General features: G+C 36.9%; 1 protein-coding gene across 11 annotated transcripts in view; it reads left to right on the forward strand.

The window, feature by feature from the left end:
- The window catches only part of RAPGEF4 (Rap guanine nucleotide exchange factor 4), a 407942-nt gene that overhangs the window by 335904 nt on the left and 51144 nt on the right, over positions 1-20894 (forward strand). For all 11 annotated transcript variants that reach the window (XM_007494386.2, XM_007494385.2, XM_056794003.1 and 8 more), the window contains 4 exons: positions 16149-16299; positions 18270-18358; positions 19567-19597; positions 19824-19902. In XM_007494386.2, coding sequence (XP_007494448.2) covers positions 16149-16299; positions 18270-18358; positions 19567-19597; positions 19824-19902 — 350 coding nt within the window. The remainder of the gene's footprint in view (positions 1-16148; positions 16300-18269; positions 18359-19566; positions 19598-19823; positions 19903-20894) is intronic.

Raw genomic sequence — 20894 nt, forward strand, 5'->3', positions numbered from 1 at the left:
ACTATGAGCCTATGCTAAAATACAAGACTTCTTAATCACAGAGTTTGGGGGTCACCTTAACCATCATGCACTGGAGGAATTCCACAGTTAATATGTGTTGATTTAGGCAAAGATATTACTGATAATCACATTGGATAACAAGATATGGATGGACTGTCATTTGCCCATCATGGTACCTGGTACGTCGTAGGCCCTTAATAAATGCTTGTTGACTGACTGAATGACTACACAAGTGGAGGAAATGCACATGATCTATAACAAAACATCAGTTAATTCATGTTTTGAAATTCTATTCATTAACGTGTTTTATATATCATGAAATGTAGTGAGGTTTTCTTAGTAAAGATATTGAAGTAGTTTGACATTTCTTTCTTGAACTCATTTTGCAGATGAAGAAATTGAGGCAAACAGGATTAAATGGCTTGCCTAGGGTGACATAGCTAGTAAGTTTCTGATGTCAGATATGAACTCATGAAGTTAAATCTTCCTGACTCCAGGGCCGGTGCTCTAACCATTGTGCCAGCTGCCTGCCCTAATTTATCACTAGCAGCAACAAAATTTTGAAATTAAAAGCAAGTTGACTTTGGGTGACAAAACATATTAAGAAAAGAGATTGGCTTTCACTGGAATGCTTTCCTTGTGCTAAAGCAGTCCAATCACTGTTGACATGCAATTTTTTCTTTTTTTATTACAATTAATCTGCCTGATTTTCATTTCCCGCATACCCATAATTCTCATTAAAATCAGCAGAATGGATGAGGATGAGAGATTTGAGCTGAATATGTTACTCAGTGGGAGCTGCAAGAGTGAGATTTGAGTGTTTATTTGTCTGGGAAACTATCTTTCCAAATAATGACAGCTTAATGAGACTTACATATATTATATGGTCTTTTTGGCTCATATTCAATTTTTCCTGAGACAAATGGGCAGTTCTATGTGCACAGTGTTCTCTTTTAACTGTACACATAGGAGTCATTATTAGACTCAGTGTTGTAGGGAAGACTAAAAAACACCTTTGGGAATAGGCATTTCCCTTACCATAGTTGGCCAGTGTTGTGAAAATGGACCAAAGAAAAACACAATGTGATGGAGGGAAAACATTTGTTTCCTTTTTGAACACCCAAAACTCAAATATTCTTGTTTGGATTTTTTTTAATTTAAAAAATGGTGTTTGTCCTCTCTTCTCTGCAATTGATCTCTTACAAAGATGCCGCCGCCCCCCCCTCTCTTTCTGTCTCTGTCTCTGTCTCTGTCTCTGTCTGTCTCTCTGTCTCTCTCTGTCTCTCTCTCTCTCTCTCTCTCTCTCTCTCTCTCTCTCTGTCTCTGTCTCTGTCTCTGTCTCTCTCTCTCTCTCTCTCTCTCTCTCTCTCTCTCTCTCTCTCTCTGTCTGTCTCTTTCTCTCTGACCTTCTGTCATAGAATGGATGCAAAGTATCTGTTCAAAGGCAGGAGAGCAGTAAGGACTAGACAATTTGCAGTAAGTGACTTGCCCAGGATAGCACAGCTAGGAAGATTCTGAGGGCATATTTGAACCCAGGACCTCCCATATCCAGGACTGGCTCTTTATGCATTGAGCCACCTAGCTACCTCTACTGTCTCTTAAAATATAACTGCTAAAATACATATACTCAGGGTGCCAAAATGACTTACCATTTTTCTGCCATGGATCCAATACAGAGTATTGATTCTAAGATAGAAGGTAAGGGTTAAAAAAAAATCAACCCTAAGCACCAGTTGGGAGATTTCCAATTAGCTTTATTCTAAGTACAATGTCATGTTCACATAGACACTTAATAAATACTTTGTAGAGGAAAAAATAAGAAGAAAACCTAGAAATATGAACAGCAGAATTAAAAGGTAAATTGACATCACAGTCTGATTCTTATATACAGTAATACTAAAAACCTAGGTATCAGGTGTATCCCCAACCCTTCATTTCTCATCCCATATAGAATCCAGAGTTCATTAATATGAGACCACAAAATTAACTTAGAAATATACCTTACATGATATAGAGTTTTTATGGTTCTCGTGAATTCCTTATATCTTCCTAGATCCTTTGATCTGCTCACAATACAAAAGGCTTCAGTGATCCAATTAAAAGATTCCAGTGGAAGTTTCTGATAGGTTTGAGGAGGGTATTCATAAAGAGAATAACAGCAGTTCTTATAGTCAAGTACCAAGCCCTCCCTCATCCCCAGCACTTCAGCTAAATATTCTGTACCCACATTGGTAGTAGGACGTCACACCCTTGATCTTGAGTTCAGGATCATTTCCTTACATCCAACCAATCTGGATTGAGGGCCAGGCCTAGAGACAGGAAGTCCTCAGTTCAAATCTGACTTCAGATACTTCCTAGCTGTGTGACCCTGGGCAAGTCATTTACCCTTCATTGCCTATCCCTTACCATTCTTTTGTCTTGGAGCCAATACACACAGAGTTTTGATTCTAAGATGGAAGGTAAGGATTAAAAAAAAAGACATTATTTCTACTCATTCAATGAATAGCAGAGATTGTTGGAAGAGGGGATTTTAAGAGGGAGGTAGTAGTCGTGAATTGAAGGGATTAAGGAAAGAAGGTATCGGTTGCTACCAATGCCAAGATTGCCAGAATCTTACCTCAGGATATCAAAATGGAACTGGTGATGCTTCCTTTAAAGTTAAGAGATGGAGAGTTGTTTCTATGATGAGACAAAAGGGGATCAGACAGATAGGAAATCCACCCATCCATTCCCCAGCATGACAGAACTTGACCTTTCATGGCACCACAGCCATGTCCATCCATGAACTTGTAGGACTTGTTTGAGCCCTGACTTGTAAAGCAGTAGCAATCGGTTGTGTGCGATTTAGCAGTTAAGCAAACTTCAGTGTACCTCCATTTTTCATCTGTGAGATATAGAGGACAGAGAAGATTTTACACACTATACATATGACATGCAACATCAGCCTTTTCTAATGTCTAACAACCTTCTACTCTATCACTTTCTTTGGTCTCCAAGAAAATTGCTTGAAAACTTCTCATCTGAATTCTATTCTCCTCCCACCTACTTACTTACTAACTTACTAACTTACACACAAACACACACAACTTAAAGCAGGTAACAACTTCCTGTTGCATCAAGAGGATTGAGGCCATCCAATGTGAATCCACATAAACCCATCTCTCTTGCATCATTCTTCTGACACCATCACCTATCTCCGATTTCCCTTTTGTCACAGGAACAGAGTTGTATATACTCAGGTCAACAAGCACTTAACTAGATGCCTACTCTAGGATAGGCATTGGAATTACAAAGACAAAAATGAAATACAACTTGCCCTTTGGGAACTTAAATTCTAATATAGGAAAACAATATTTATGTAGAGAAGTTTGTTAAATATAGCCAAAGTAATTCCAGGCCACTCGCACCTGGAGGAATGAGGAAAGGATTCTTATAAAGGAAAGCATTAAAGCCGAGTCTTAATTGAGGAGGTAGAAGTTACAAGGTAGAAATGAGTAAAGAGAGTATTCCAGGTAAGGGAACAACCTATGCAAAAATACAGCATGAGGAGTTGGAATATTATTACAGGGATAATAGGATCATTGACATGTGATTGAAATTATTCAGCTACTCCTTATCTAGTCCATCTTTTTCATTTTATAGATGAGAAAATTGAGACCCAAAAGCCTTAAGTGGCTTGTCCAAAATGACCCAGAGAGTAAGTAATAGAGCATCAAGTAGGCCAGTTCAGCTGGAAAATAGAATGCATGAAAGAGGCAGCTAAGTGGTACAGTGGATAAAGCATTGGACTTGAAATCAAGAAGACCCATGTTTGTGAGTTCAAATCCAAACTTGGATACTTAGCTCTGTGACTATGAGCAAATCACTTAACCCCAGTTTCCATAGTTCCTCATTTGTAAAATGAGCTAAAGAAGGGAAAGGGCAAACTACTACAGTATCTTTGCCAAGAAAACCCCAAACTGGGGTCACAGAAAGTCAGACATAGAGTCAGACATGACTAATATGACTGAACAACAGAGTACATGAGGTAGAATAAAAGGAAATAAGTTTAGAAATACGGGTTGACTGAATTTTGAAGGGCTTTAAATGCCAGAGGAGGTTGGATTCTATCCTAAAGGCAACAGTGATCACTAGAGCTTCTTGAACAGAGGAGTAATATGGTGTGAAAGATCAATTTGGCAGCTACATGGGGGATGGATTAAAAAGGGGGCAACAATGAAATTAGGAAGATTCATTTAGGAAAAAGGAAAATCAGTGGTGTCAAACTCAAATAAAAATGGGGGCCACTAAACCGTACATAGAGATTCTTATGGCTGCATATTAATTTAGAAAACCATATATTAACATTAAGTTCTGTTATGCATATTTATTTATTTTGCTAAGTGTTTCCAAATTACATTTTAATCTGGGTCAGCAGACCACATATTTGACATCTCTGGTCTTCATGAGAAGTGATGAGGACCTGAAGTAGGGAAGTGACTCTGAATGGTGAGGAGACAGAGAATAATAATAAGTAGCATTTATTTAGTGCTTTAATGTGTGAAAAACACTTTACAAATATCATTTCATTTTATCTTCACAACAACCTTAGGAGATAGGTACTATTATTATCCTCATTTTTCAGATGAGGACAATAAAGCTAAGAGGGAGAATATGCAATTTTCCATGGTAAGCAAATAAACAAGTAAATGTCTTAGGCAGAATTTAAATTCAAGTCTTTCTGGCTCAAAGTCCACCTCGCTGCTGCTTTTCTGTAATCATTGGAGTAGAGATACAATGAGCAGAGTGGAGAGATGGGAATAGATCTGTATTGTTATCACTATAAGGCATTGTTTTAGAGATATAAAAACAAAGCATCACAACAGTCCCAGCCTTTGAGAAATGTACATTTTACTGTTTAGCACTGTGCCTGGTAGGAGTAGGCACTTAATAAATGTTTATTTAGGTGAATTGTATTAAAATTAGAGGTCCAATGCAAATATGAAGGAGGAGAATAGATTTGAGAAAATTGGTGGAGATAATAAAGGCAGGACCTAGCAAATGATTTGAAGTAGGAAGTAAGGGAGAAGGAAGTTGAAGTTGGCTTGTCTCTGATTCCCATAAGTCAAGTCCCAAATTATTTTAATTTAAACAGTTGGACTCCAAGATCTTGAAGCCAAATGTTCTAAATTTTATTTCATTTCCAATAAAGGGGGCCATGCTGGTATCAACTGTCCAGTGCCAGAATTTTCTTTTTGATTGAGGAAAATGTTGGTGTACTGATGTACTTAAAACAAAATGAAAAAGGCATAGAAAACCTTTGGGTTGGGAGGTGTAAATCCATTCTATAACATATCTGACAAACAGTAACCCACCCTCTTATAATTCTTCAAGTGATGAAGCATTCACTATCTAATGAGGTCATTTCAACAGTCAGCATTTTAGTTGGACATTAAAGGATAGGTAGGAATTCAACAGACTAGGAGGAGAAAAGAGTTCACATGGTAGCCCTAAGACTCAGTTTTCTCATCTGCAAAATGGGGGAGCTGGGCTAAATCATCTCTAAGTCTTTCCTTCTCTAAATCTTATGTTGCTATAGTCCTTTTTCTTTGTAAATGAGTGCAATTGCTCCATCTCTATTCAATCACCACCACCACCCCACTTGTCCAGATTCATGGGTGAGAAATTTGGCTTATATAGCTAGAAAATTCTCTCTTATTCTTGTCAGCCAAAATCCTTCTTTAGTCAGTGGGCAGATGACCCCCAAAGTTTGTTTTCATCTCTAAGCACAGATGTTGTATGCAAAGCAGACATTCAAGGCACAACAACACTGAAGAGGATCAGTTTGGGTGTTGATTAGTGTTTTATAAATAGCTGCATAATTAACATGTACTTACTGCAAAAAGGTATACATAATATTGTATTCCCTGTTGTAGACTGTAATGAATCTGCCGCCCGTTCGTCCTAGGAGGTTTTCACTTACTTTCACCATGATAATTTTAATATGTGGAGCCATTATTAGCTGAATTAAAAATAAGTAAATGAGCAGTAAAAATACAGAAAAATTACAGGTGCCTGTGGTGAGTAGGATAATAACTAGGTAAAAATATATGAAATAATTACAGTGTATGAAAGGCAGAGCCGGCGTGAGGAAAATGACTCAATGGAATATTAAACCTGCTGTTGGCAATGTTCAGAAGGCAAAGTCTACATCATGTTCTTCATTTCTCCTGATCCTTATTTCACATGTCTTATGCACAGCCCCAGTCCATCAGGATGTGCCTAGTCAAAAAAGCTGGTCTTTTAAATCCAAAAATTTGCCATACTTATATTTGACATCCTATAAACTAAACATTTGAATGAGTAATTGAAGCATTGACTCAATTACTAAATTTGTCAAGCATTTTGAATTCTTATAGGTTTAGCTTTGTTGGTTCCGTTGTCCTCTAAAAGCTTCATAAACATGCTGACTTTTGCTTATTTTTAGAATCTTGGCAGTCAGGATACTTTTCTGAGCAACTATAATGAATGGTTAACCATAGAAGCAGGCTTTTGACAGGTTTGAGAATTTCTAGAAAATGGCATTGCCCTCAATTCTTCAAAGGGATGATCTTGTTTTTAAAGTCAATAAATAAGCAAGTCATTGTAGAGTCCAAACTCTGGTAGGAATTATGGGATTCAAAAGACATATGCCCAGATCTACAGGAACTTAACAACTTCTTTGGGAAGACAGAGCTAACAGCAACTGTGAGAAGAGAGAGAGGACAGTCATCTAGGGTTATCAGTAAAGACTTTTAGGAGAAGATATAACTCAAATGTGTTCTTAAAGGATGAATGGAAGGGAAATTTAATAGGCTTAGGTTGGTAGGAAAGAATAGCCCTTATTTGAGTCTCCCCAGGGTATAGTAAGAAGGAACGCACTTAAACTACTGAACGAAGAACTTAATTTGTGTACCAAAAACAAGTTCCTGACTACAAAGGTGGAATTTCAAAAGTGGAATATATAATAATCACCTTTAGATTATCTTTAATTGGTTTTATCCCTTGCTGACTTATTAATAGCAGTTTCCTCTTCCAAATACACTTTCTTTCCCTTTTATCCAGCAAACTTTTAGGCCAATTACTTCTGCCACTTGGTATATCTGGGTAATTGAGATTGTCTTTAATGTCAGACAAATACAAATTTAATCAAAAGATAAATCAGCTGAAAATAATGCTAATAATAATTCACATGCACACTAAGTTGGAGACATAAGTTGGTTTAAGAATTGGTTCAAGAATTAGTTCACTCTTGAAAGTAATTTCTAACTATACCCTCCAAAGTCATTAGCCTATATCCTTTGACCCAGTGATATAATTACTAATCCTATGCCCCAAAGTGATCAAAGAAAGGGGAAGACCCATATGTGCAAAACTATTTATAGCTGTTCTTATTATAGCAAAGAATTGGACACTTAGGGAACACTCATCAATTGGGGAATGACTAAATAAATTATAAGTGTAATGAAACATTATTGCACCATTAGAAATTTTTGAAAAGCATTTTTTCAGGGAAATCTGGGGAAGATTTGTATGAATTGATACAGAATAAGGTGATCAGAACCATGAGAACAATTATACTAGAAAAAAATATTGAAAAGAAAAAAGTACTGATCAATTCAATGGCCACCTAAGATTCCAGAAGATGTATGATGCTATCCACTTCCTGACAGAGACTCAAGATGATGAATAAGATGAATAAGATGATGAATAATAATTCAGACCCAGCCTATGCGAAGGGTTGTTTTGCTTGACAATGAACATTTTACAAAGGTTTTATTTTTATTTTTTTCAATTTGAGAAGAATGATGAAAGAGTGGAGGTAATATGAGGTAAGAAAGAACAGAAAGAAGAAAAGAAAGAGGAATAAAGGAAAGAAAAAATGAAGGAAAACAGGAAAGAAGGAAGGAAGGAAAGGAGGAAGGAAAGGAGGAAAACAAAAAAGGAGGGAAAAATAAATGAAAAAAGAGAGGATCATTGAAGCATTTTCTAGTACACAGAGGAGAACAGAAAGAGAGCCAGAAAGAATCAGAGAGAAGCAAGACAGTAATGAAAGTAATATGTTGATTTTATTATGCTTCAAAAGAAAAGCAATCTACATATAATAGAAATTCAGTGTCTTAAAGAGTTTTCTTTTTCTGCTCTACGAGGTATATGGAAATTCATTTTTTGGCCTTATGTATAAAATTTAAAAAATTCTAAATAATCCCAATAATAATTGACATAGTGAAACCGAGTCCCATCTCTGCCACTAACTAAGCTATGTGACTTTAGGCAAGTCACAACCTCTCTGAACCTCAGTTTTCTCACCTATTTGGGAGGTTTTATTAAGTAATCTAGAAGGTTTCTTTCAGCTTTAACATAAAAATGATCCTATGATTTGTAGATTGTATGCCCTTTCCTTTATCTGGATTATCTTTCTCCAACATGCAGATTATGAAAAGTTGATTACTGATTTAGAATAGTAGATGAGACTCAGAGAATTGTATGACTGTGCTGTTCAGATGCCGGCAGATTCAGGATAATAAGCCATTCTTACTTGACTCTCTCTGTTTAAAAGCTTGGCAGCTTCTCTTCTAACTCTAGGCCCAGTCGCTCCCTCACTTTCCTCTTCAACCAAACCAGGAGAAAATGGCAGAGACTCTTTCTCAAGACTAGCTCACCTAGCTCAAAAGGCCCAACTACTGTATCTTTTGCCTTCTCTGGAAGAATCTTTTCTTATTCTTCCCTTGTGCATCTTCCCTTCTTTCTCCCAGAGGATGTCCCATACAACAAAGAATGTTTTTAAAAAGAAGAGAAAAAAATTAGGAAAATCAATCAATATACTGAATATATATATACATATATATATATATATATGTGTGTGTGTGTGTGTGTGTGTGTGTATGTATGTATGTATATATATTGTTCCACACCCATAGTAAGCTCTCTTTCTGAAAGAATTTCTCTTTGAGTCTGAAGGCTCTTTTCAACAATTCAGAATTCTAGTTTTCAGGTCTGTTCACTCTAGATTCCACTTTCTGAGCAAAGCCCAAACCAACCTTAGTGAAATCAACTCAAAATCCAAGTGATGACAGTCGGACAATGAACAGTTAGTTATTCCAACTTTCCAATTTCTGGGAATGAATGAAAATGTATATATAAAGTGCTTACTAAGTACAATGCCCTGTGCTAAAAACTGGAAATACAAATAAAGTGTCTGCTCTCAAGATGTTCCCATTTCAATTGGAAAGACAACATCTATAGCTACAAATCAAATAGGAAGGTCCCGTGGTCCTTAGGGTGCAGTGGCAAAACAGATGGTGGCGCATCATCTTTAATGTCATTTTATCTAATAAAATTACATCTTTTTTTTCTATTTTATTTGATCATTTCCAAGCATTATTCGTTAAAGACATAGATCATTTTCTTTTCCTCCCCCCACCCCCCATAGCCGACGCGTAAGTCCACTGGGCATTACATGTTTTCTTGATTTGAACCCATTGCTTTGTTGATAATATTTGCATTAGAGTGTTCATTTAGAGTCTATCCTCTGTCATGTCCCCTCAACCTCTGTATTCAGGCAGTTGCTTTTTCTCGGTGTTTCCACTCCCATAGTTTATCCTTTGCTTATGAATAGTGTTTTTTTCTCCTGGATCCCTGCAAGTTGTTCAGGGACATTACACCGCCACTAATGGAGAAGTCCATTAAGTTCGATTATACCACAGTGTATTAGTCTCTGTGTACAATGTTCTCCTGGTTCTGTTCCTCTCACTCTGCATCACTTCCTGGAGGTTGTTGCAGTCTCCATGAAACTTCTCCACTTTATTATTCCTTTTAGCACAATAATATTCCATCACCAACATATACCACAGTTTGTTCAGCCATTCCCCAATTGATGGGCATCCCCTCGTTTTCCAGTTTTTGGCTACCACAAAGAGCGCAGCTATGAATATTTTTGTACAAGTCTTTGTGTCCATTATCTCTTTGGGGTACAGACCCAGCAGTGCTATGGCTGGATCAAAGGGTAGATATTCTTTTGTCGCCCTTTGGGCATAGTTCCAAATTGCCCTCCAGAATGGTTGGATCAATTCACAACTCCACCAGCAATGAATTAATGTCCCTACTTTGCCACATCCCCTCCAGCATTCATTACTTTCCTTTGCTGTCATGTTAGCCAATCTGCTAGGTGTGAGGTGATACCTCAGAGTTGTTTTGATTTGCATCTCTCTGATTATAAGAGATGTAGAACACTTCTTCATGTGCTTGTTAATAGTTTTGATTTCTTTATCTGAGAACTGCCTATCCATGTCCCTTGCCCATTTATCAATTGGAGAATGGCTTGATTTTTTGTACAATTGATTTAGCTCTTTATAAATATGAGTAATTAAACCTTCATCAGAGGTTTCTATGAAGATTTTTTCCCAATTTGTTGTTTCCTTTCTGATTTTAGTTACATTGGTTTTGTTTGTGCAAAAGCTTTTTAGTTTGATGTAGTCAAAATTATTTATTTTACATTTTGTGATTCTTTCTATGTCTTGCTTGGTTTTAAAGCCTTTCCCCTCCCAAAGGTCTGACATGTATACTATTCTGTGTTTACCCAATTTACTTATAGTTTCCTTCTTTATGTTTAAGTCACTCACCCATTTTGAATTTATCTTGGTGTAGGGTGTGAGGTGTTGATCTATTCCTAGTCTCTCCCACACTGTCTTCCAATTTTCCCAGCAGTTTTTATCGAATAGTGGATTTTTGTCCCCAAAGCTGGGATCTTTGGGTTTATCGTATACTGTTTTGCTGAGGTCGCTTTCCCCCAGTCTATTCCACTGATCTTCCTTTCTGTTTCTTAGCCAGTACCAAATTGTTTTGATGACTGCTGCTTTGTAATATAGTTTGAGGTCTGGGACTGCAAGGCCCCCCTCATTTGTGTTTTTTTTCATTATTTCCCTGGATATCCTTGATCTTTTGTTCTTCCAAATGAACTTTGTTATGGTTTTTTCTAAATCAGTGAAGAAGTATTTTGGTAGTTCAATGGGTATGGCACTAAATAGATAAATAAGTTTGGGTAGGATGGTCATTTTTATTATATTGGCTCGTCCTATCCATGAGCAGTTATAAAATTACATCTTTTTGAACCATTTGGCAATGCCAAGGATTTTTTTTTGGCATTAAGAACTTTCTTTTCTGGTGCTACAGTAACTGTGGTTGTAGCATCAACAGAAGTACTTACCAGGAGGCCTCATCAGTGAGTTCACTTTCTAGGATTATAGAAATGAAGGCTTAGCTAGATTTAGGACTCTAGGTCTAGGGAATGTTACCAGTCTAAAAGTTGCTGGGCTTACCAGCCTATAGATGGCAAATAACTAGCACTGATCATCAACTAGGGCTGGTGGTTGGGTGGAAGATGGGCCCATTTTCCACAGGATTTACTCCTCTTAATGATGACTGCAGGACTTAGACTGGAAGGACTGGTAGTCTGGACACATTGAATTTCCCAAGACTCTCGGGGTCAGCATCCTGGGCTATCTCCATCCAGGCCTGTTGATAGTTTGTAAGGAGGAATGCTGCTTCTTGTCCCTAAGATGTCTCATGCTTCAGCTAGTAATGACTGGGGAAAATATTCTGGAAGACCAAAAGAGATTACATTCTTGAATGATTAAGAATATTATATTAATTGAACAAACTTCAAGAATTAATTCATAATACTTTTAAAAATCAAGAGTTTGGGATATATAGATTCAGGAGGCAGAAACATTTAGAGGTCATAGTACTTGAGAGTTAAATTCAGACATCAGTAAAGGTTCAGAAATTGCCTAAAGCTGAAGGTCCTGGAGTGGAGGCAAAGGTTACCTGAATCACTACTGTGAAAGAGTTGGAATCCATAAGAAGCTTTTTATGGTTCAGCAAGACCTAGGACTGGATCCTTCAGAGAACAATACCTTGATCTGTATTTTTATACCATAGTAAGCTGGCTCAGCTCTAGTCAACTTAAGTCTCAGTCAAGAGACCAGATTGCTTTCCTATTAAATCCATATACTCCCCAGCCTCTAATGCAACGAGTTTTCCTGAAATTCTATTTTTTTTACATGAGAATTTCAGGTACCCTAACCAATCCTTTACAGAAACAAAAGGCTTAACAAACTATGTGGTGGCATTTGCTAGCAACAAGAAACAGATTTCCCAACTCAAAATTAAGATAGAATATACCTTTCCCCTATTCTTTAAAGAGAGTATATTCTGGCATAGTAGGAAATAATCTATAATATCTACAACCAGATTTAAGGAAACTTTAGACATAGATATTTTGCTAATGTGATCAGGTCCTGCTTCTGCTTTGTGGTACAGGGCCTACTGACTACATGACAACAACCTTGGAATTATAGACTAGATCCAGTACAGCTGCAGGGATGGGGAGAATGGGGTGCTAACTAAATGTGAGGGGGAATATGCCAGTCTTATGCTTGAGTCACACATCTCTTTGAAAATCAGGTCAAGCTAACCTTGAAAATAAGAATGAATCCTTTGAATATCTCTCTAATGGATTACTTAGTATTTGATATTACAAAGCATTTGTTCTCAATGAAATAACAAGAAAATCCCTCTTCTCAGCCTCTAAAATGTTAGTCCATTAGTCAATTCTGTTAAAAGTATTTTAGGTTGTTTTAACTAGAAAACTTGGGAAATACACTAACATTTTTCTTAATGAACCAATCTCTCAAAAGCCACATTATTAGAATACTTAAACCATTTTCTAGAGATGTTTTCCTAAACCCTAATTTAAGATTCCCGAAATTAAATAATTATTGAGGGAAAAGAGGTCATTTTCTAGATGAGGTGTGGCCATGCAAAAGTACTTGTTCAATGTACTTGCGTAATGTACTTGTTCAACAGTCTATATGTATGTAGTTTTATGAATTTAATTTATAAAAGGCCATAACTTGTTTTTTAAATAAAATTCATTATAGCATAGTTAACGAAAGGCACGAACTGCAAATTTTACATAGCAAAGTATCACAGGAGCTACCCATCTTTCATGATTCACCAATAAACTTAACTATAAAATTTATAACAACTAGCACTTATGTAGAGCTTTACGGTTTGCAAAGTGATTTACAAATACCAGCTAATTTAATCTGAACAATCACCCTGAGATATAGATACCAGTATTAGCCTTACTTCACTAATAGGGAAATTGAGGTAAATAGGGTTAAATGACTTGCCTATATTCACACATCTAGTGAATATCTGAGGCAGGATTTCAATTCCTGTTAACCACTCCAGTATCTTTGCCAAAAAAAGCTCCAAAGGGGTCATGAAAAGTGAGACATGACCGAAACAACTGAACAGCAATAACTTCCTGACTTCAGGTTTGGTGCTACATACACTACACCACCTACTTGTCCAGGAATGTAAAATCATCCAGGATCAAAGAAATGGCTGGAGATATGGGGTTTAGATGGCAGGGCAAGAAGGAAATGAATCTTCACATGTTCTTCATTTGTTATCAAGATTACATTTGGGAATTCTGTTTTAGGGAGAGCAGAAGCAGTACCTTGCTTTCAAACATGACTAGCTTTGGAACAAATGCTATTTGGTTTGATCATCTCAGCCTACACTGAACCTACTTTTATCGACTGTTATCTCTCTCCTCCCTTCTTTCCAACCATCCTTACCTCCCTCTATTGCTTCTTTGTTGTTAGACTTAAATACTTTGAGGATCAGAGAATATGGTCCAACTGCTGTACTGACACAATTTAGTAGATATGATTAATGAAGCTGCAGTAAAACAACTTCATCCCTCAGTAGCCAACTTTCCAGTGATGACAGACTTTTAGAACTCAGTCAGTTTGATCCAAACATGAAAGATATGCTATCTATGGTCAAGGCTCATATGCAAGCACTTCCAGCTTGGTAGGATCTTTCCAAATCTGCACTTTGTCTCTGGTAGTCATCAAAAACTAGAGTGAACACCACACTACAAGGAAGCAATGATTTGTGCCAATGATTAATGTCCCTGAAATAAGAAAGTGAAGGAATCTTCCCAGCCAGATATACTCTGAGTTACTTCACAAACACAAATTACCATCGAAACCAAATTTAAAAAAGGAATGGAGTTGGGGGAGAGGCAGGAAATAAGTTGGGGTGGGCATGAAGAGAGTCTACATTATATTTAAATTATCTTAGGTCTATACCCCAATTCTCATAATTCCTTATTAAATCATTAGATTTGAATATCATGGTCCATTATAGTATTTATTGTCAATGGAACAATAGAAACATTTTTATTGAATGTTTATCCAGTTGTCTATTAATTACCACATGTATTTCATAATGTTTTATATGAGCAAGGACCTCCACCATCACTCCTCTTAGAAGAGACAAAATAGAACCAAAAAACTGATAAAAACAAGAAACCAAAGGGTTAATCAGAAAAGAAATCATTTTCATAGACAGTGCATGTATTTCTCCTTTTTTTTCCTAGTCAGCTCAGAGAGAATTGTAGTAATACAGGTAGACCAATTTCCTTTTTTATGAATCCAGTGCTCAATTTATGAAAACCATTTTGTAACCCATTTACATGCAGGAAACCTTTGCTTTAAGGTTCTGTCATTTAGTTTGATCATGATTATTTATAACCCTTCTTGAAAATGCCTTTTACTGGTACAGCTCTCAGGAATAACATTCCTGAGAGGCTGTTTTCTACAATGCTTTAAAACAGTGGTAGGGCAGTCAAAGGAGGATCCAGTCTTTTTTACCCAGTTACAAACTAAATGGCTATGTGTTTTATTAGTAACTTGAGAGAGAAGGCTGCGTAAAATGAAAATGGGCAAATAATTAAGCACCTACTCTTTGCAAGGCACTGTGATTTGCTCTGTGGGAGACATTTTAAAAAGTGTCAGACGTGGTTCCTGCTTTGTACAACATAAAGAATACTGGCTCTAGAGTCAGAGAACCTAGGCTGAAATCTTACCTCCAACAATTACTACCTTTATGACTTTTTGACAAAACACAAACTCTCCAGGCTTCAGAATCCTTATCCATAATTGAAGGGGTCCCTTCCATCCCTAAATCGATGAAATATGACTCTTTGAATTGCTTGTAGACTGGTTATGAGACAATTAATATGATGGAAATTAATAAGATCAAACTACTAGTTTAAGATGATAGGAGAAGGGATTAGTATATTAGGAACTGCTAAGGCATTAGATCAGGATTCTTCAGGTTGATCTCAAAACCCAACCAGATTAATTATTTCTAAGTCAGTTGTTGCTATCATATACCTCTCATAGACTTTCCTAGGAATCCTAGTAGAACAAAAGTACAGTTTGGGGGTGGTATTCCCTACTTCATTCTCAGGGGCTGGGAGAAAGTTAGGAGCTTTATTTTTAAAGCCCCCAATCTCCCCTTCTCCCACCCTCTGGCTGGGCTTAACTATCACACCTACTTCCTTCTCCATGCTCAGGCATTCTATTATGGGCATCTCCTACTAACCACTCCCTGCCCAGCATGTGCACACCCACAGACACTAAGTTTCTGAAAAGTATCTCTTCCTTTTTAATCCCTGAAGTACATGATAAGTTAACAAATGGTACAAGCAAAAAATACTTCAGAGAAAGAAGAGAGAACTTAAGACTAGGATGGGTAGAAAAGACTTTATGTCAAGGGGTGAGATTTGAATTGGATGGACAGAATTGCAATAGGCAAAGAGGAAGAAAAGGTTGTTCCAGTATGAGAAAAAAAATGGATGTAAAAAAAGTGCAAAGGGATGATGTTTGGAGGTCTGGAAAGAATGATGTAGCAAAGTTATATAAATGATGTAGGAAAGTTATAGCAGATAAATCTAAAAAAAGGATTTGGGCAGAATTATGGGGGGATTTGAACAATAGGCTAAGAAATCTGACATCTAAGCTGTGGAAAATCAGGAGGGCATTTTGGCATTTTTAGCACCAATGATTGATATGTTTGACATAATACTTTGGGAAGATCAGTCTGGTGACAATTTGCAAAATCGGCTGGAGAAGAAGCAGAGACACACCAGATATAGCAGGTCTCCTAACAGTCTGGTATCATGTAACTTAATTCTGTCACTTTACAAATACTGCTTTGAAAAGGAGGTTTTAAGTGGCCAAATGTCTTCCTTGACCCCTTGGCACTTACCACGCACAGCCTTCCCAAGGTACAGAACAGGACAAAATGGATTATGCCCTTAACAACAAGAGGCGAGTCATCCGTCTGGTCCTCCAGTGGGCTGCTTTATATGGAGATTTACTACAAGAGGATGAAGTAGCAATGGCCTTCCTAGAGGTATGTATGCTAGAATGAGTCCTTCTCGCACTGTTCTCTTTCTCTTTAGCATGGCTACAAAGGGGCTTATTCTAGGAGCAAGACACAATAGATAAAGAGCCTATTTTGCAAGTTTATGAATGTTGTTCCCATTTCAAAGAAGATGAGGCAAGGATTTCTAAAAATGTTATTAAAATCTGGTAGCCTATTACTTCTTTTGGGTGATGGAAGTGAGAGAGTAGAGAAATGGCCCTGAAAAGACAGAATTAGAGCTATGGCTGGATCTAGCTGTTGACCTAAACACTATCCAGTTTAAAGAGATTTCCTCTCTTCCAGTCCATAACCCTAATTCTCCATTATGTCTCCTGCACCCATCTACTTTTCTAAATAACAACTTTCCTCCATTATTCAACTGAGCATCTTACAATAATAGTACCTTACCCACCTGAAGTCAAGAGCCAGTAGAACAAGGTGATTTTAAAAAATTCCTTCTAGCCCAAATGCCTATGATTCTATGATTTCTTAAATGGATGAACCAAAACAAAATAAGTTTTGAATGTCTATTCTTCTCCCCTTCTAAGTAGCACACTATTGGGTCAGAGGGAATTATATAGGGCATAGTAAAATGTAAGGACCCCTTAGGGTAATGAAATGGACTATTTTTTTCTTTAATGCAGAATGATCATAGGAGAATATGTTTCAGAAATGAATCTGTGGCCTCTATTCCCTGGATGTGAGTGATATGTGCCATAAGCTTAGATTAAGACAATTGTTAACAGATCATTCAAGCAAGGATCAAGTTGATGCTGAAATACTTCCTGCTTCTGTGGCCTCTTTCCATTCTCTCACCTTGGTTAACTAAAATAAAGATGACTTTATTCCAAGTTGCTTCTGTTGTCATCCCATTGCCTCTATACCTTATTATGGGTAAAACTCCTCCTAAGAAATGATAATATTGAATAAAGTTGTTTGAGGAAGTGATGAACAAGAACAGAGGTCTTGAAACATAATGTATGATAAGAAAAACCCAGAACCTAATTGAATAGTTAGGAATTAAGAAGAAATCTTGAAGCAAGAAGTCTAACAAAAATGGGTGATGGGAAATTCCTTTAATTAAAAAAAACTGTAATTAGTGGGAACTCCCTTAGGGTAGTACTTTGTCTGTAATTTATAAAATTTTTAAATTGCCTTGAACACTGTTAAGTGTTAGTTAAGTGCCTGGGGTCACTCAGTCAACATGTGTTAGAAGTAATACTTGAACCTAGGTCCTCTTGACACTAAAAGGCAGGCATCTATTTATTCTTTCATTATCTACTTTAGAGAGACAAGGCAGGGGAAAACAGGTCCTCTATGTGTATTCATTGGGAATTGATTTCTATTTTTCAAAATTGACCATCTAGTTGGCAGCTGAAAGTCTCTCTTTGGAAGATGGTTCCAGAAACTTGACTGACCTTTGACCAGTGTTGTCCCTAAAATCAAAGTGTAGTTTTTAAAGTTTAAAACTGATCTAATAATTTGGGGGGCATCCATATGTTTTTAGTGACATAATGAATACTTAATCACTTCGAGGGGTGAACTTTAAGTTGAACTTCAGAATTTATTTTTATTGGCCCCAAGTCAAATAAACAAAAGCAGGTAGTAGCTGTGGTAAATTCTTTTTTATTAATGTTATTTGTTTTTAATAACAATAATCAATGTAATATATGAAAAATCTTCTCTGGATTTTTTCAAGAAAGAAAATTTTTATAGAGTCAATCAGCAAGGTGATCTTAAAATGAAAACTATTGCAAAAACAACTCTCCATGAGAGTTCTGAAAAACCCTAGAGGATAATGACAACTAGAGTGGAATACTTTCTTCTTTGTTCAGTGCCTTAAATAAAGGCCATGTGATCAGCAAATGAAATTAAATTATGGAACCTATTTTGAATCTTTGCAGAATAATGGATCTGTGACTTTTATTGCTAACCAATGGGTTCTCCACTAATTTCAGGAGTTTTATGTATCTGTATCAGATGATAGCCGGATGATTGCAGCTCTCAAGGACCAACTTCCAGAGTTAGAAAAAATGGTCAAGCAAATGTAAGGAGAGCCTTGGCTTTCTTTGTTTTGTATTATAATGACATAAATACCCTACCTGGAATCATAATCTCCTGTGCTTCTCTGACAAACCTTTATCTGTTCAAGTTTTAAAACAATTTTTCAAAATCTCTAATCATTTTAGAACTGAGGGTCCTGGGAACATTGGGATAAGTAGGCATCATGTAGAAGACAAATCTTAAAATGGTGTGAATATATTAAGCTATATTCTATATTGGCATGCAGCTGGGAGGCACAGTGGATAGAAGATTGAACCTGGATTCACAAGAACCTGAATTCAAATCTATCCTCAAATACTTATTAACTGGGACATGGACTATCTGCCCCAATTTCCTCATCTGTAAAGTGGGGATAATACTATCACCGACCTTTTGGAGTTGTTATAAGGATTAAAGGAGATAATATTTGTCAAGTCTAATTATTGGAATAGCAATATAAATTGAAAGCTTCTGTTTCTCTTAGATTTATATGAACAAAATAAGACCCCCTAGTTTTCAACCTTAAGTTTCAGAATCAGAATGGCTAGTGGCCAGATATTACTTTAAATAATAGTAGTTTCTATTCATATAATGCACTGTGGGCCAGACACCAGGCTAAATATTTTATAATTATTATCTCATTTGATCCTCAAAACAACTGAGAGGTAGGTGTTATTATTTTTCATTTTGAGAGATGAAGAAACTGAGGCAAATAGGGATTAAGTGACTTAACCAGGGACATACAGCTAATAAGGGTCTAAGACTTGATCTTCTTGACTCCAGTCCCAGCACTCTATCCACTTCATCCCCTGGCTGCCTCAAATAGTGTAATGAGAACTTATATGGTAGAAATAGTTACATGAAACTTCCCTCCAGGCTAATCCTATTTAGGACTAATGTTCCTATCATATAAACACAGAATACTGGGAAATAAAGCTTGAGTTATACTTTAAGTCTTGGGAGGAATACAAGCTAATCAAGCCAGGAATCCTAGTTGTTCATATTATTTTTGCCCCCATGATAGCTGATCCCTTCATGGCCTTCCATACCCTGGTCTCCTTAGCCTGAAATGAGAATGATCATTTTTTCTTGTGTGAGGGTTTCCTAATTACTTTGTGAAATGTAAGACTGATGCTATGTAAGAACAAAGAAATAAAAATAGTATTTACCAAAGATCTTCGATAATAAACTCTCTCTGTTTCTGCATTTTAGCTCAGAAGATGCCAAGGCTCCACAAAAGAAGGTGGGTAAGAGGCCTTTAATTAGCACATTTTTTTATACACAATAGCATTACTATTCTCCAGAAATTTAAATATATCATTTAAAAACATAATGAAATTACAAAATATTTTTCACTCCCTTCTTTTTTTGGACCTGATTTGTGCTCAGGTATACTTTCACTGATGTTTCAAGACATGTTGGTTATTCCCTCCCACTGTATTTAATGATGTTCCTTTTTTTTTTCTCAGCACAAAGTTCTTTTGCAACAATTCAACCCTGTTGAAGACAGGGCACAAAAACGCCAACCTGTCCGGGGATCTGATGAAAGTAAGTATTCCTTTGCAGTATGCATCTTGTATGACTCCTTGGAGGTGAACTAGGTAGAGCAGTGGATAGATTGAAGAGCCTAGAGTAAAAAAGACTCATCTTCCTGAGTTCATATTTGGCATCAGACACTTACTGACTCTGTGACCTTAACCCTTTGTGCCTCAGTTTCCTCATCTGTAAAATGAGCTGGAAAAAGAAATGGCAAACTACTACAGTATCTCTTCCAAGAAGAGTCAGACATGACTCATGAAATGACAGAATAACAGCATTTCAGGTCTCCCACAGTAATCAAGTTGGTCCTTCTTTCCAAGCTGGTCATCTCTGTCAGTTAAGTGGAGCAGTGCATTCAGTGCTATACTTGGAAGCAAGGAAACCTGAGTTCAAACCCTGCCTCGTGCTTTATTAATTGTATAATCCTGGGCAAAACTCTTAACTTCCCTGTATTTCATATTTCTCTATAAAATGGAGGTAATAATAATAGCACCTACCTCATAAGGTTGTTCTGAGAATCAAATGAGATAGCATGTAAAGTTCTTTGAAAATCTTAAAATGCTATATTAAAAACTAGTTATGATTAGGGGCATTCCTTAATGCATGCAACTCACTAATTTGTGCTTCTTATCTTTTGACTGAAGTCGTATTATTGTCATCTCATGCTAGAGACAAGCACAATCATTTGACTCTATTCTACACCTGGAGGAACATGGATGAGATGCCAGAGTGTCTGCCATCATGTCTCCTCTAAGAGAGTAGCATAAGGCATGTCATCAATACCTTGTAGATACCAAGGAGAATGGAGCTGCCTCAAAAGCTTTGGGTAGCACCCATTCAGTGACCTCAGAGAGATTAGACTACGTCCCACTAACCCATTCACCCTCAAAGATATACCAAAAGCATTATGGGGGAGGGCACAAAAAGTCTTACATTTTCCATTTCAAATCATTTATACATCATGTGGCTTTTGGCAGGGAGCTCTTGAAATCAGCAAACAT

Source organism: Monodelphis domestica, chromosome 4 (genome assembly GCF_027887165.1).
Source record: "Monodelphis domestica isolate mMonDom1 chromosome 4, mMonDom1.pri, whole genome shotgun sequence".
NCBI classification, from domain to species: Eukaryota; Metazoa; Chordata; class Mammalia; order Didelphimorphia; family Didelphidae; genus Monodelphis; species Monodelphis domestica.